The sequence below is a fragment of the Cryptococcus depauperatus genome, chromosome 8, assembly GCF_001720195.1.
Source record: "Cryptococcus depauperatus CBS 7841 chromosome 8, complete sequence".
NCBI lineage: Eukaryota > Fungi > Basidiomycota > Tremellomycetes > Tremellales > Cryptococcaceae > Cryptococcus > Cryptococcus depauperatus.
Genome location: NC_089475.1, coordinates 539,632 through 555,167, shown reverse-complemented (window position 1 = coordinate 555,167; position 15,536 = coordinate 539,632). Strand labels below are relative to the sequence as shown.

The 15,536-nt window shown below is 44.3% G+C and overlaps 4 protein-coding genes and 2 non-coding genes across 6 annotated transcripts; 4 read left to right on the top strand and 2 right to left on the bottom strand.

Moving 5' to 3' along the window:
* Positions 1-316: 316 nt before the first annotated feature.
* Positions 317-3,910, top strand: L203_106131 (uncharacterized protein; the record flags this gene model as incomplete). Its single annotated transcript, XM_066215489.1, has 9 exons — positions 317-517; positions 572-649; positions 701-834; positions 885-1,339; positions 1,607-1,661; positions 1,716-1,799; positions 1,877-3,575; positions 3,627-3,814; positions 3,868-3,910. 9 exons carry the CDS (start codon positions 317-319, stop codon positions 3,908-3,910), a joined length of 2,937 nt encoding a protein of 978 aa, XP_066071586.1.
* Positions 3,911-4,585: 675 nt separating this feature from the next.
* Positions 4,586-7,123, top strand: L203_106130 (uncharacterized protein; the record flags this gene model as incomplete). Its single annotated transcript, XM_066215488.1, has 4 exons — positions 4,586-5,683; positions 5,735-6,269; positions 6,327-6,588; positions 6,637-7,123. The coding sequence occupies 4 exons, from the start codon at positions 4,586-4,588 to the stop codon at positions 7,121-7,123; spliced, it is 2,382 nt and encodes a 793-aa protein (XP_066071585.1).
* Positions 7,124-7,502: 379 nt separating this feature from the next.
* On the top strand, positions 7,503-7,586 carry L203_106129. Its single transcript has one exon. It is a non-coding gene; the product is annotated as a tRNA-Thr (tRNA).
* A 441-nt stretch (positions 7,587-8,027) lies between these two features.
* L203_106128 (uncharacterized protein) lies at positions 8,028-10,864 on the top strand (the record flags this gene model as incomplete). Its single annotated transcript, XM_066215487.1, has 8 exons — positions 8,028-8,350; positions 8,402-8,419; positions 8,473-8,709; positions 8,764-9,017; positions 9,068-9,442; positions 9,493-10,447; positions 10,499-10,635; positions 10,692-10,864. 8 exons carry the CDS (start codon positions 8,028-8,030, stop codon positions 10,862-10,864), a joined length of 2,472 nt encoding a protein of 823 aa, XP_066071584.1.
* A 493-nt stretch (positions 10,865-11,357) lies between these two features.
* On the bottom strand, positions 11,358-11,441 carry L203_106127. Its single transcript has one exon. It is a non-coding gene; the product is annotated as a tRNA-Thr (tRNA).
* A 191-nt stretch (positions 11,442-11,632) lies between these two features.
* L203_106126 (uncharacterized protein) lies at positions 11,633-15,235 on the bottom strand (the record flags this gene model as incomplete). Its single annotated transcript, XM_066215486.1, has 8 exons — positions 11,633-12,088; positions 12,139-12,672; positions 12,725-12,925; positions 12,975-13,898; positions 13,947-14,184; positions 14,235-14,635; positions 14,683-14,952; positions 15,002-15,235. The coding sequence occupies 8 exons, from the start codon at positions 15,233-15,235 to the stop codon at positions 11,633-11,635; spliced, it is 3,258 nt and encodes a 1,085-aa protein (XP_066071583.1).
* Positions 15,236-15,536: the final 301 nt, after the last annotated feature.

Genomic DNA, 15,536 nt, shown 5'->3' with positions numbered 1-15,536 from the left:
TTTGATAAGATAAACTATTGTGAACGGCAGGAGACAATCGTAAATGAGAAATTGGCAGGCAAACCCGCATAGACTGGTTCGAGTACCCAACGATTGAGAGCGGTAGGATGACTGGAGGGGTTACGGAAAGAAAGATCAAGATACAGATTATACTTTTATGTCTTGGTAAACGTATTCGCCATGATTGTTGAGAAAGATTAAAAAAGTAGAAGCAAGAAAACAAATAAAATACGTCACAACTTTGCAAGGTGGAGGCTGGCCATTCCAAAACACATTTCTATCATAACGAGAATTGAATCTATATTTTGTCATTATTATGCTATCTACAGGAACAATATACCCAGAGGCAGCTCTGGTGGCCAGCTTCTTAGGCATTCATGGTTATCGGAAAGGCTCATTATCTCGCTCTGGAGCTATCGCTGCTTTTGTAGTGGGCTACGGCCACCTTGCCAACCCTGTCAAGCTATTTGGCGTTACCATGATTGGAATGTATCTCTTGGGGTCCAGAGCCACAAAAGTAAGTACTAGCCGTCTTTTCAAGAGACGAAGCTCACTCAGTCCCCAATAATAGATCAAAGCCGATGTCAAGGCAAAGCTCGAAGATGGGCCAGACCCCTATAAACCAAGTGGGAATCGCAACTGGATACAGGTAAGTATACACCTCGTTTATAAAATAAGAGCCAACTGTGTGTAACAATAGGTCCTGTCCAACTCCCTTCCTGGGCTGATTGCAGCTTTGTGCTGTCGATTCGGCCATGCTTCGCAGCTGAATAAGGGCAGTGTTGTCTTGCCTCTACATCCCGCGGCTCGCCCTCTCATTTATCTGTCACTGGGGTCTGTCGCATCTCAAGGGAGCGTTGGTCATTTTGCTGACTGAAAGACAGTCTCAACGCTACAGTATTGGCTGATACATTAGCCTCTGAACTCGGTATTCTTTCTGCCACTCCTCCAATCCATATTCTTACACTGCAACATGTCCCTCCAGGTACCAACGGCGGCGTATCCATCCTTGGTATCGCCGTGTCCATTCTTGGTGGAGCGCTGGTTGGCCTTGTCCAAATACTCGACTTGCTCGCAGAAAACCCGGCATGTAGGACGAGTGGCTGGGTTTGGGCTGCAGAACTTCTCGGTATGGGCGCGCTGCTCGGTCTTGGAGGCAGCGTCCTTGACAGTTTGTTGGGAGCGAGCTTGCAGGCGACATACTACAATACGGAGGAGAAGAGAGTCGTCACAGACTCCTCTCAAAAGTATGCTGCAAGCAAGGCTTTGCCAGAGGTCAAAAGGATCGAATTTGGCATGGATGTACTGTCCAATTCGTCTGTCAATTTGATTTGTAGTTGTATGTTTGGAATGGTTGGTTTATTATACGGTTTTTTGTAATGAAATTCAATTTGTTGTCAATGTAATGAATCAAGTCCAATCCATTTGCCACCCATTTCAACAGTTCCGAAAAGCCGTAAACCGTCAATTCAAAACACATTTATTATCTTTTTTACATCTTATTTCTGGCATCATTATACTTTTTTGAATAATATTTTTTTTGTTGAAACCCAAACCAGACAACAACCTTTGTCTTCCAACTGGTGTCCTTTCATTCTCTAGCCAGCGACCTACTGGCCATTCTCGTCGAGATACGCCCATAACTCCAATTCCAACTCGAGGTCGGCGTCGTATTTGAAACAGTATGAGCAATCGCCTCTGACATTTGTGAATAGAGAACAGTCATCATGGTCCCTGCGCAGCTACTATCACCATCCACTTCCACTCCCACTAAAACTCTCCGCTCTCCCTCTGGCAAGGTATCGGAATATAGAAGAGGGGCAGCACCATCGTTACAGTCGTATGCGCTGGAGCGAGTATTGTCTCAAGGATCAAGTGAGTCAGAAGGTATCACGAGCCCCGATCTGAAGAGTGCTCCTCTCTCGCCAAGTTCACAAGGAGTGAGAACTCCAAAGCCAGGCAAGACTCTGCAATTGACGAGCGAAATGGATGGACTCAATGTGCGGTCACCGGTATCCTATAACGGATCATCACCGCTTATCGAGTCAGAAATAATGTATAATCTTGGCGGGATTCTGGAAAGGCAAGATGAGGTATATGGAAAAGGAGGGACTGAACACGAAGCACAAAAGGATGAGAATGACCACGTCGAGAAGCGCTCGCTTTCCGGATCGACAGATTCCAACTCTTCGTCTCAGCATCCTGTCCCTCTCTCGCATTTAGGATCTAGTTATGGCTCTGAAGGCTTTCCCACATTCCAGCAATCACCTGAAAATAGCCCGCTCCCTTATCCACCGTATGTGGGTAATGGGGGTAATTATTTTGGTGGTGTTAATGCCGAGCCAGAACTTGCTGCGAGGCAAGCAGCCGCTTTGGCCAAAGCCGATGAAGCTGTCCGTCAGTTGAACAATACATCCACATTATTCCAAGGGCCTAGCTCATGCATTCCTCATGCTGACAGCAACAACTCTTACCAGCTACCGCGAAATTACGCCAATTTTGTTGTCCCTCATTTGGGGGGCCCCTCTGTTACCAGGCAGTCATCCACAAGCTCATACGCAACGGACGAGGCTAGCACTAGCTCGGAAGAGTCCGATTGGTGCATTCCAAGTATTGAATGGGTGCCCACTGCTACTCAAGGCCAACATCCCACATATCCCCATAGTCCTGCAACACTTCCCGCGAAACAGGACAGAGAACGGACAGAATCTTCCAAGCGTATGCCCCCTCCATCAAACATAAGGAGAAACTCTCATCGTTCATCCTCATCTACTGAGCCATCATCAGGTTTTCAGCATCAGAGTTCCCTTCCTGTTGGCGCATCATCTGCTACCCCTCCACGTAGCTCACAAATTTCTCATCGCGCATCAATTTCGGGTGATGTCGTAGAAGAGGACGAAGATGACGATGTTACGGTTGGCCAAGGCCAGGAATATTCTCCTTCTACGTCTTCGCAGTCTGCTCAAAGTGGACTCGATCTTCTTTGGCGCGCAGCTCACGCCAACCACCCTCCATACGATGCATCTTTTGACCATAAAGGTAAGCGGAAGGCAGGTGCTGAGGCAGTGGATAAATGGCGTACAAGTGGTATTCCGATGGGTCCACCACCATCTACTTCCAACGAACGATGGCTCGAGGAGAAGGGTCAACTGTCCGCAAATGGCGGCCCGCCCAGAAAGAGACGGAGAAGCGAGCTCCAGATAGATGAGCTGGATGAGAACACGAAGCAAGATGTGAAGCCAGAGGATAATGAAGCTGTTCTGGAGGAGGCGGGTTCAAATCCCTCCCGCTCAACGTCAGAAGGACCGCCTAGCGATCATGATAGCGAGTATGGGGGCCGACGCGGCCGAGCTCTAAGAGGGCGTGGTAGAGGCCGTGGAACAGGAAGACCAGGAAGAAATGGCCCGGCAAATTTACATCTATCCTCTGCACCAGGAGGCGTTACCAAACAGGGTACAATCAAGAAGGTCCGAAAAGTTGGCAACTCTCCAACTGGTGCTGCCAAAAATGGAAAAAAGGTCGTAATGCCTGTACCGCCTGGCGGTGTACAGTGTGATTATGTCAACCCACTGCCTGTAAATTCATTCAGTTATACTATATGGCATAGCTTACAATTGTGATCGCAGCCTTATAATCGATGTACCGACGTATTTACACGGAAATACGACTTACCACGCCATATGGCCCGTCACGCACGGAGAGAAGGGGAACTGGTGGTTGAAGGCAAGTTGGCAGAGAACAAGGCAGTACTGTGGAAAACTATCAAGGATAAACCCAAAGTTGTATGTAATACTTGTAGCGAAAGCTTCACTAGGTAAGTCTCCGCCTCCTGATGTTTTCGAACGAAATACTGACCTGTCTCCAAAGAATGGATGCGCTCAAACGACATCAACAAAAACAGCATCACTAGTTATTGTCCAAGACATATTTTGTTGGCTACTTTCGGCGACCTATTTGCATGCCTATAATGAAATATTCATGACTTTTGTATCAGTGTATTAGCACATGACGGGTATACACGTATAGCCCTTGAAGTATGAGAAATGTACAATGTTTTTTTGTCTAACCCACAATGCAAGGCTAGGAATAGAGATTACATAATAATTCTGGCCAGTGATAATACAAGTACAATAGAATCCATTGAAACATTTATTTCAATTGTCTTTTTGTTTTGTTCTACTGTTTTATTTTCTCTCTATTGTTCTGGTATTACAAGCATTTTATGGTCATTGCCTTGCTCTCTCGACACTGTCATCAAGTTTGAAATTTGCAACATGATATACAGAGGATTACGAACGGCAACAAGCGAGCTATTGTGGGATGAAACACAAAAAGCGATTCTTGCAAGCAGCGGTTCTCGCCGTTTTGAGGTCTCTTTATGGGATTGGTTGAGTGATGCCTATCGAGATGAGCCATGACGGGAGAAAAACTGCTTAGCATTCTCCAATTCATATATCCAAACGAGTTGATAATAGGCCTGTTCGCAATTTAACCAGTAATCGCAAAGACTTTCAGGCCGCCGCTCAGCTTTTCTCTTAAGAACGCAATACCGTGGAAGAGGTTAGCTGCAAAGTTATATTGAATTATGGCGCCACCCGAAAAGTCCAGAATCTCATTCCAGTCGAGGTTTTCTATCTCTTCCTTCTTACCTGCCCATCATCCACCTCTGATCACTAAGCCACCTAGGATGCCTCCTACTCAACCCGGCCCTCAGCACGAAACTGTTGTATCCAGCTTTATGCCATCTCCTGCTCATAGCGAGCATCCGGACTTTGAAAGCAACTATGCAAGCGTATTGAACTGGGATCATTCCCAGCGAGAGTCTTTGGACGAGAGACAGGAAAGAAGAGCCTGCAAGCCGCCCCCACTTGACCTGGGAAGGACGCAGAGAATGTATCCCTCTCAACCATTCGACCTAATAGTGTCACAAAACGCTCTCGTAAAGTCATCGACTGATACCTTCCGATCTCTATCACCATTGGCAAGCAAGAAGCGTAAAGAAGATAGGCTAATTAAAGACCCTTTAGAAGTGGCTGAGGCGGAAATGGGACATCGATATCCGTCATGGCAGGAACGCAAGATTGACCTTCAACCAGGAGAAATTATCCCTAAATGCATATGTTCTCTTGACTATCGTCAAGACTTTAGCCACAACGCTGCAACAAAAAATCAAGAGAACGACAAAGGGTGGTGTTCTAATCATCATCAGGAATCTGTTCTTCACGACATTCTCCTCACTCCTACTTATATGAATAATTCACCAGCTCACAGCTCCACTGTCTCACAGTTCTCGATCACATCCAACAAAGGGCATAGAGGACGATATACGTTTATTCAGAAAGCAACAAACGCGATTCATGGAGCGGCGAAACGAACTTCAAGGTGGATGCCGGGCAAGAGCAAGCTTTATCCTGTAGAGGACGCATCAGCTTGTAGATCTTTAAGGCCGAGGAGCGAGATGGCAGAAAGAAACAGACAGTCTAGGCATATGACCAAACCATTGTTACGACTGATCATTCCGAAGGATGATCAATCGATTATGGAAGAGGAATTTCCAACTGGAAAAACTGGCCTTCTTCAAAACAAATCAGGTTGGCTTGCTTCTATCGGTTCAAGAGAGAAAGAAATTGGAATTACAGGGGCCGAAGACGAAAGGCGAATGAGAAAAAGAAAAGTGTGGAAAGTAAATTTATTCACAGTCTTATGTGGCACAAATCACTGATAGTCATCCTAGATTGGCCTTGTTCTGGCAATTTTGATACCAGTTTCTCTCGTTATTGGTCTTTGCACAACCCTACTTCGTAGAACATCGTCACCAGGCACAGGCAACTCTAGCACCACCTCTGGCAATAATTCTTACCCTCAACCCACAACTTCGCATTCGCTGAAGATGTGCCTCGACCTCTTTGTAACTTCTGCATCCAATTCTCCAGGTTCATACCCTTGTTCTGATTGCGTGCCTCTTCTCAAATCGACTACCAATGACTTTTCCTTACCACTGGTAAACGGTAATTCAACACAGGTTGGTTCTGCCTTGCAGTTCTGTTCCATGATGGATATTTTCAACAAGATCGAGCAACCCCAAGGTCTTGATAAGTGGGGCAAAGATGCTGGACCTTGTGGCTGGGCAGGAGTTGGGTGCGACGCTAGAGGCAGAATCAACAAATTGACGATGAAATATCCGAATATTCCCAGCGAATTGCCAGGAACTCTGGGTAACATATATGCGTTATCGGCACTCCATCTGTCTGGAAATGTTTCTGTACCAAGTAAGCGCTTTCATGATGGTTTCGACAGGGGTCTTTTACTCATTTGCTGCTGTAAAGGAGGCCAGTTTCCCTCATCGCTTTTGTCCTTGCCAGACTTCGATACCCTTGATCTCCAACACACCTCCCTCATTGGCCCCATCGACTCCAAAGATTTCAGTACAGCGAAAGGTTTAGTGACTCTAGTGTTAGTTGACAACCCCAACCTGGGAGATGTAATGCCGGATCTCTCTACCAACAACAAACTTCTTACGGTCGTGGTCACTGGGGAAAAACTAACAAATACAAGAATAGACAAATTACCCTCTTCATTAACTTATGTGTGCGTAGTCTGTTAGCCATCGCGGAGTTTTGACTGAAGAAGTTTTAGAGATCTTTCCTACAATTCCCTTTCTGGTCAAGTACCTTCCTTCAGTCATCTTACATCCCTCAAAACGTTATACTTGACGAACAATGATTACACTTCACCTCCGTCTTCCATACCAGGATCGCTTGCATCGCTCTCTCTATCGTCTAACCCTAAACTCGTCGGAGACCTGCCACACACAATCTGTACAAGTACAGTATTGACAACATGTGACCTGAGAAAAACTGGTCTTGCCGTTGCTTCGCCTATAAACTCTACTTCCAGCATATCCTCACTGCAGACTTCTATTGTCAAAGATGCTCCCAGCATCAGCCCTAGCAACAGCAACACAGCTCCCTCCACTGGCACTCAAGCAGTCATCACGAATGTTCGACCAAACATGAACAATACTTCTGCTATGTTTTTACTAGTGAATGAGACTGTTGCTACGGCCAGTAGTACGCCACTCTTCACAAGGGCTCTCCCGTGCGGAATCTGTCAGTTTAGCTAAGATGGCTTTGTCTTGGCCAGTACAGCTCTATTCTCAGACGATCTGCCATTGTTGTTGGCTATCTTTACGAATGCTGTCAAGTTCAAGTGCTCCACAGATCTATATATTGAGAATCAGGCGCAGCAAAGCGTATATCCCTTGGATATTTCCCTAGTTTGCACCTCCAACTTTGCTGTATTGACATTATTAGGAGTAATACTTCAGTCCAATCTCAATTTTTTTTTAATATGTATAATCTTCGACTTTGGCACATACCCATCAGGTGACAAATAAAGAATTAAGACTTTATATAACAGCGCAGTAAGCTTGTAATGATACAGTATACTGTTGTGTAGATGTAGCATTGAATAATCCTCACTCATGGCCTGAAGGTGGTAAAGCCTCTATAGTTTAGTTGGCTATAACACCCCACTAGTAACATTTGCAAATGGGGAGGTCTGTCGTTCGAATCGGCATGGAGGCATTTTTTTGACCTTTTGTCTGATTTCTTTCTGTGCTTTTTTTACATGATAATGTTGTCAAACATTTCTAGACTGTACAAAATGAACGGTCGGTTTAATACCATGGGCACTAGAAAATTTCTAATACCTTTGTAATGTTTGTTGATACTTGGTCCACAGAAAAATGATATGTTCCACGTCATTTGTTTCTTGAAATCAGCGCAACGTGACATCAAGTGACAGACGAGATGAAATCTTTATTCACTTTTGATATTGCTTTTACATCTTCTTTTCATCTACATTTATACGAAAAGTTGCTTTTGGACCACAGGAAAGCTATTTTCGTTTTTGTTAGCTGGGCATAGTCGATACAACAACAGCAATACGTTTCATTTACTTGCTGCTTTCAACCCTTTTGCCCACAGCACTCAATTTCCAGATTGGCTCTGTGAAAATAGCTCTTCATGGCCCCAAAGTCAAACAAGTCTTCCAATAAAAGCCAAAGGCTGCCAACGCCAGCAGAGACGCCTTTGCGACAAGTACCGAGCGATGCTGTCTTCAAGTCTACTGAAGTCGACGCACCTCTCACACCTACCTCTCCCAAACCTGTCCTCACTATGACGCCGAGGAGCAAATTGGCTTATCCAATTCCCAGCAGCCTCTCGCCAGCGGTCATCAATAATACAGAGAGTCTACTGAGGTTTGTCATTCTCGCATTAATATGTGGTGCTGCAATTGGGAGCCGTTTGTTTGCGGTCATTAGGTTCGAGAGTGTTATCCATGAATTGTGAGTTGACTCATATCAGGAACAGATGCGGTTTTGCTGATCGACTCCTAGCGACCCTTGGTTCAATTTGTATGATGAGTTGCAGTCTTTTGCTTGTGTTGATTATTGATCTATTGCTTTAGCCGAGCCTCTAAAGTGCTTGTCAATGAAGGCTTTTACGAATTTTGGAATTGGTTTGATCCTACTGCTTGGTACCCTCTTGGTAGAACTGTAGGGACCACTCTGTATCCTGGATTGATGGTCACCTCTGGTCTTATCTGGCATGCTCTGCGCGCCATCAATATGCCTGTTGATATCAGAAATGTCTGTGTCATGTTAGCCCCTGGGTTCTCTGGCTTAACGGCTGTGGCAACATACTTGTTTGTTCCCTTTTGACCATCGTGTAAGGACGTCTGACATATTTCTGCATATAGATTTACCACGGAGATGTCTACTCCTTCTGCCGGACTATTAGCAGCGGCCTTTATCGGTATCGTGCCAGGCTACATCTCGCGATCAGTTGCTGGTTCATACGACAATGAAGCCATTGCTATTTTCCTTTTGATGAGCTCGTTCTACTGCTGGATAAAGGGGTTGAAGACCGGAAGCGCTTTCTGGGGAATGTTAACCGCTTTGTTCTATAGTTGGATGGTGGCCGCTTGGGGCGGTTACGTTTTCATCACTAATAGTAAGACGTTCAACATTTGATAGGTTGACACGGTGTTGATTGCTCCTCAGTGATTCCTCTCCATGCTTTCGTGCTTATTCTAATGGGAAGGTACAATAACCGGCTTTACACTGCTTATTCATCTTGGTATGCGATTGGCACAATTGCCTCCATGCAAGTTCCCTTTGTCGAGTTTCTTCCTATCCGTACGTCTGAGCATATGGCCGCCATGGGTGTATTTGGTCTCTTGCAATTGATTGCTTTTGTCGAGGCTATTCGTCGACTCGTCCCCGGTAAACAATTCCAGCTGCTCCTCAAAGCTTTCGTTGTCACAGTCTTCATTGTCAGCTTTGCAGCGCTTGTCGCTTTAACATTCTCCGGTTGGATTGCTCCCTTTGCGGGACGATTCTATTCTCTTTGGGACACAGGATATGCCAAGGTTCATAGTGAGTGGTAATCATTCGGAAATACCTGAGCTTGTATTCACTGGTCACAGTGCCCATTATCGCTTCCGTCTCTGAGCACCAGCCGACCGCTTGGCCCTCATTCTACTTTGACCTAGAGATGCTCATTTTCTTCTTCCCTGTTGGCGTCTTTTGGTGTTTCAAGGAACTTCGCGATGAACAGGTCTTTATCATTATCTACTCTGTTCTCAGCGCCTACTTTGCTGGCGTGATGGTTCGACTCATGCTTGTCATCACCCCCGTGGTCTGTGTTTCCGCTGCTATTGCTTTTTCAAAGCTTTTAGAAGCATACATTGATCCTGTGATTCCCGAAAACGAAGATGATGATGCAAAAATATTGAACCAGCCTGTCTCTAAAAGCAAAACCAAGAAGCTGGTCGCTGCTCAAACCAATACCATCAAATCCGAATTTGCGTTCACTGGTATCCTCAGCGGCAGGTCCTCTTCCGGAATCTTTGGAATTGATACCCGACTTTCTGTAATCTCTATTCTTACTCTTTTCCTTTTCATCTTCGTATACCACTGTACCTACGTAACTTCTACAGCTTACTCCTCCCCTTCTGTGGTGCTTGCCTCACGCAATGCAGATGGCAGCCAAAACATCATTGATGACTTCCGAGAAGCTTACTATTGGATTCGTCAAAACACACCCAATGACAGTGTAATCATGTCTTGGTGGGACTATGGATACCAGATTGCGGGTATGGCAGACCGACCCACTCTTGTTGACAACAACACTTGGAACAATACACACATCGCCACTGTTGGCAAAGCTATGTCTTCTAGCGAGGAAGCAGCCTACCCCATTTTGAGGAAACACGATGTTGATTATGTACTCGTCATCTTTGGGGGGTTGCTTGGATACTCCGGAGATGACATTAACAAGTTTTTATGGATGGTCAGAATTGCGCAGGGTGTATGGCCAGAAGAAGTGCAAGAGGTGAACTTCTTTACCCAAAGAGGAGAGTATGCCGTTGATGATCGGGCGTGAGTAATGACCCCACTATCGCATGTCATCAGTTACTAATAAATTTACAGTACTCCTACAATGAAAAACTCATTGATGTATAAGATGAGCTACTACCGATTTCCTGAGCTCTATGGAGGACACCCTGCTCAGGATCGTGTTCGTGGCCAAGTGATTCCTTCCGACCCTATTACTCTTGACACTCTTGGTATGTGAATGTTTTGCTCTATGCGTTCCAATAAACTGACTATGTATTTCACCTAGACGAAGCCTTCACTTCTGAAAACTGGATTGTCAGAATTTACCAAGTTAAGAAGGAGGACCCCATAGGAAGAGCACATCAGGCAGTGACTGCTTGGAATGCGGGAAAGAAATTGAAAAAGAGTCACAGTACCAGTAAAGGCGTCAAGAGAGGTAGCGGTAGACCAACTATGTAGAAAGTACCATAGAAAATTGAAGCGGAAGAAAGGATCATTTACTCAATGAATTCTAGAGATGTTGATAGCAAATTTCGCTTTGCAGTAGCGAGTTATAATCACTCTTTTCTCTATTATGACCAAAGATTTAGTTTTGCAAAAACAAAACATTAATGCTAATCAAAAAGAATTGTTGATTTACCTTTGAACTGTACCCTTGAAATGCATCTCTCTTAGGCATATTGGGCAATCATATTGTAAGCTATTCCATCTACTTGGTCGATGTAGCTTGTTTGAAATTTCAGCTGATCACTCCTTCACTTCTCCAACTAGAAATTCATTCGAGGCCGAATCAGCCATGAACTACAGCTTCATGCGTCGTTTCTTCCTGCTACATGTTTGCGGAGGTACATGTGAATATTATGGTAGAATTTTGAAAAAAGCCATGGTGCTAGACACCGTACTGAGCACACGGATGGCAATTAGAATAGTTCAAGATTGGGACAAAAAATATTGCCTCCATGCCGATTCGAACGACAGACCTCCCCATTTGCAAATGTTACTAGTGGGGTGTTATAGCCAACTAAACTATAGAGGCAATACAACATTATTATAAGCTGACAAAATTCGGATGATTGAGTATGGGGAGAAAAACTCGTTTACGATGATACAGTCAATATCAGATACAAATCTACTTTAAGGACAAAGTGATGCAGCAAGACAGAATAAACATTGTACATCCTGATGAACCAAGACTCCGGGATTCCATAGAGTATATGCTAACGTAGTCTAATCCTCACTGTCGCCTTGCTCGATGAGAGCCGCATAATCTTCATAGCTACCAAACATTGGCAACTCCTTCCTCTTCTTCTTTCTTTCTTTTCTCTCATCGCCTGCTTTCTTCCTCTTCCCGCTGACTTCTCCTTTTGCATCAGAAGAATTACCGTCTAGTACTATATCTGGCATGTTAATGTCTGAAAGTGCCACGATGTCGTCATCTTCATCGTCGAAGTTGGGAAAAGAAGAAGCAGAAGAGGCAGGCGAAGTAGAACGGGCAGTGCGCTTCTTATTCTTGCCCTTGAAGACAATATCCTCGTCTTCGCCTTCTTCCTCATCGCCTTCTTGCTCTTCGTCTTCATCACTCTCCTCAACGCTATCTTCATGGCTACCATTAGAAATGCTAATAAAGTCGTCTTCGCTGATATCCATATTGTCGTTTACATGAGGCATGGATGCTTTCATAGCCTGTAGCAAGGATAAGCTGGCTTCAAGAAGACATTGAATTTTCAACTTACTTTCCAAATCTCAGCTTCTTCAGGATCAGAGTCTTCTTCACTAGCTTCTTCTTCCACTTCTTTGGGTTGTTCATTTTCGCTTTGAAGTTCTTCTTCATCTCCTCCTACAACTGTATCTTCGTCTACATTCTCATTATCGCTTTCCTCAAAGTCTGATATCTTGTGACTCTGTTCTTTTGCTTTGCCCTTCCTTCCCTTCCGCTTGAGCTTTTCGGTAAAGTAACTATGGAAGAATTGAATATCTACAGGCACATCTTCAATCTTTTTTCTCCAGAATGCTTCACTGTTGACCATCATACCAGCCTTGCCTTCTCCTTTGATAACCATGCCCGATTTGTCCGAGGCCGCTGCAGGCTGCATGATAGAAGCACCCTTGGGCTGGGCAGTTTTTTTGGGATTACGATAGACGAATCGGTCCAGGAAGGATATGAGAGTGTTCAGTGAAATATCTGAGGAACCAGTGAGAGGTTGAGAATTTAATAATTGATTGGCTTGAAGAGATACAGAGGGATGGAAATGATAGAGAAAAGGCGTCTAATGATTAATTAGGATGATTCAGTCCGATTGCAAGATGAAACAAACGTACTAACTCCCATAAACAACTAGATTCTGCATTGGCATATGTTGGATCACGTTTGCGTCCATCATAGGTCTTGCTATAAGACGGTTCGGCTGCAATGTTGGGTTTAACGGTCTTGGTTTTAGCATCAGCATCAACGAAGTGCTCTTCGCCATCATCTTCTGGCTCAATCAGCATTCGCTTAAGCCCTGGAATAGTGTTGAAGAGCTAGCGGGAGATCAGTGGTTATGAAAGTAACAAGAACAGATGAATATACCTCGCCTAGAAGATACAAGGCTCCGCAAATGAAAGGCGGTTGATGTTGGCTCAACATTTGCAGTAGCCGCTTTACGAACGCCATGACTCTTTGAATCTTGTCATCGACCCTCATTGCTTTGAACAGCAAATTTAAATACATGGCCTGTTTTGAAGAGGTGATCAACCGTCCATCAAAAAGCGAGCCATACAAAGCTTTGTAGAAACGATCTGCGATGATTTGACGTGATTCATTTTCTGTCGTGGAAACTTTGAAGAGAAGTTGGAGGGCTTGTATAGATGTGTTGAAAGTTCCACTGTGGATGATTTTGAAAAGAGTGTCTGTGTATGAGCTGAATTTGGTGTCGTCAAGTTTCGCAAAAGGTAAAGCACGGTTGATGCCAGTAAGAATGGCAGCAACAAGCTTGGCTACAGTGGTTTCGACTAGCTCTTCTTCCTCTAAAGCAGATTTGCGCCCGCCCTTGTGCTTAGTACCTTTATGTCGTCCGCGCCATTTGTCAACTTTGCCAGTAGTTTTTTGGACATCTTCCCCATTGATTTCATCTTTGTTTTCTTTTGTGGTTTCTTCAAGTCCATTAGGATCACCAAGTATCTCTCGGAAAATTTCAAAGTATAAGTCAACTAGTTTTCCGGCAACATCTTGGTCCTTCCTTGTTAAAGTTATTTGGTTGAGAGTAATCAGGCCATAGTATCGCCCATGACCGGTGACATTAGCCTTGTTTGAAGAGTTAACTTTTTTTTTGTCCTCATCGTTGTCAAATTTAACATGCGTGGCAGATGATGAGGCAGGTATGGTGTGGCTAGACGGTTTAAGCACCAAACCAGAAATCTCGCGAGCGACAACGGCCTTCATAGCAGGATGGGATTGAAGGAGCTGAAGGATATGATGAGATGCTTTGGAAGCTACAGGACGGTCAATATCGCCCTATTTAATTCAATCAGCTTTCATCTATTCACTATAAGCATAACGTACAAGCTTATTGACTCCTAGTCGCAGAAGATTTTGCTCTTGTTCTGCATTTCCAGCAAGAAGTCTAAACATGATGTGTATCGCTTGAGTACGGACAAAAGGGAGGGTGTCGTGCGAGAGAACTTCCAAAACTTGCAGGGTGCTGAAAAACCACTTTTTGAGATAGTCTTCAAATGCAAACATGAGAAGATGTCGGTCAGTCAATTGAGGATGAGTGAGAAGAGGTTGGTCAACAAAGTATCTGCAAGAGCTTCAGCTATGTTTGACTCGCATGATAGCTTAAAGACTCACTTAAGCTTGCCATGCTCTTTACCACCGCCTGCTACCCACCAGTCCGACAAGGCCTTCATTACTGCCACTCGTTGGTCTTTGCCTCCCCCACTAATACCATCTTCTTTCCATCCTACCATATTTCTCAGTCGATCGAGCTCTTTCACAGCGTGCACGGGACTTTCTCTCACTATCAGGACAAGAGCAGAAAGTTTGTCTTGATGAGTTCCGGAATGTAGGATTTGAGTGATAAACGCTTGATCAGAAGAGGATGAAGCTCGTTTTAGAGGGGGAAGGTTGTTTAAAAGATTCACAGCGCGCTGACGAAGTTCATTCAATTTGTGTCCTTGAAGTCTCTGAAGACCATCTATTGGTGGAAGAGAAGGGATAAGTGAAGGCCATGACGTTGAAGCAGGAACGTTCTACACATTGTTAATGGTGTATATTTGCAAAGAAAAAGGTATCTCACAAAAGCACTGAAAGGATCTGGATCACTTGAAGACAGCTTTTCAGCAATTTGGACGTCCTCAAAAGACTGAGAAATGGGTTTTTTAATTGGAAGAGCTTCCTCTTCATGTTCATTGCCCACATCATCTTGAACCTCAGAGGCATCACTTTCTTCCTCCCCATCTTCATCATTACTCTCGCTTGCTCCTTCGCTTGACTCTGCAGCCAGAGGCTCCTTGCCTTCAAAATCCAACCCTTTCATAAACTCTCCCAGCTCCTTCTTCAATAACTTCTGTCTAAACATCAGCCAGCACTTGACACAAGGATAACTTTTAACCAACCTCATCCTTAAATTTACCCTGTTCAGTTATTGATGCCTCATCATCCTCATCAACTCCTTCTATCAGTTCCAAGTCCTCCTCATCTCCTCCTAGCTCTATCACTGCTTCTTTCAAGGCATCGCTAACTTTCCACTCTGTACTTGGCGCTTTTACCTCATTCGTCTCTTGAGACCCAGTCTGTTTGCTGATAGTACCCTTTTGCAATTTAGTAGATTTGCTGCCTCTTTTTGCCATTGCTGCCTATGGCTTTAGGGCTTTTGAAATGAAGATCAATTTGGAGGGATTATAAATCTGGCAACTTTCTAGGATAAAAATATAGACAATGAGAAAAAATAATAAAGGCGGACAACGCCGCATTATATTTATTTGCTGTCGAGACTTAAGTTATCTTTTCATTACTTTTCACATCATTTCCATTTTGTATTTGTTCAATGTGTAGTTAAAAAGAAGAAAAAAGGCCGTTTTTAAGAAAGCACATAATAGACATACTCTACTCTTATCCTCAAGCTTGAAAACATTGATGGCCCATGGAGCG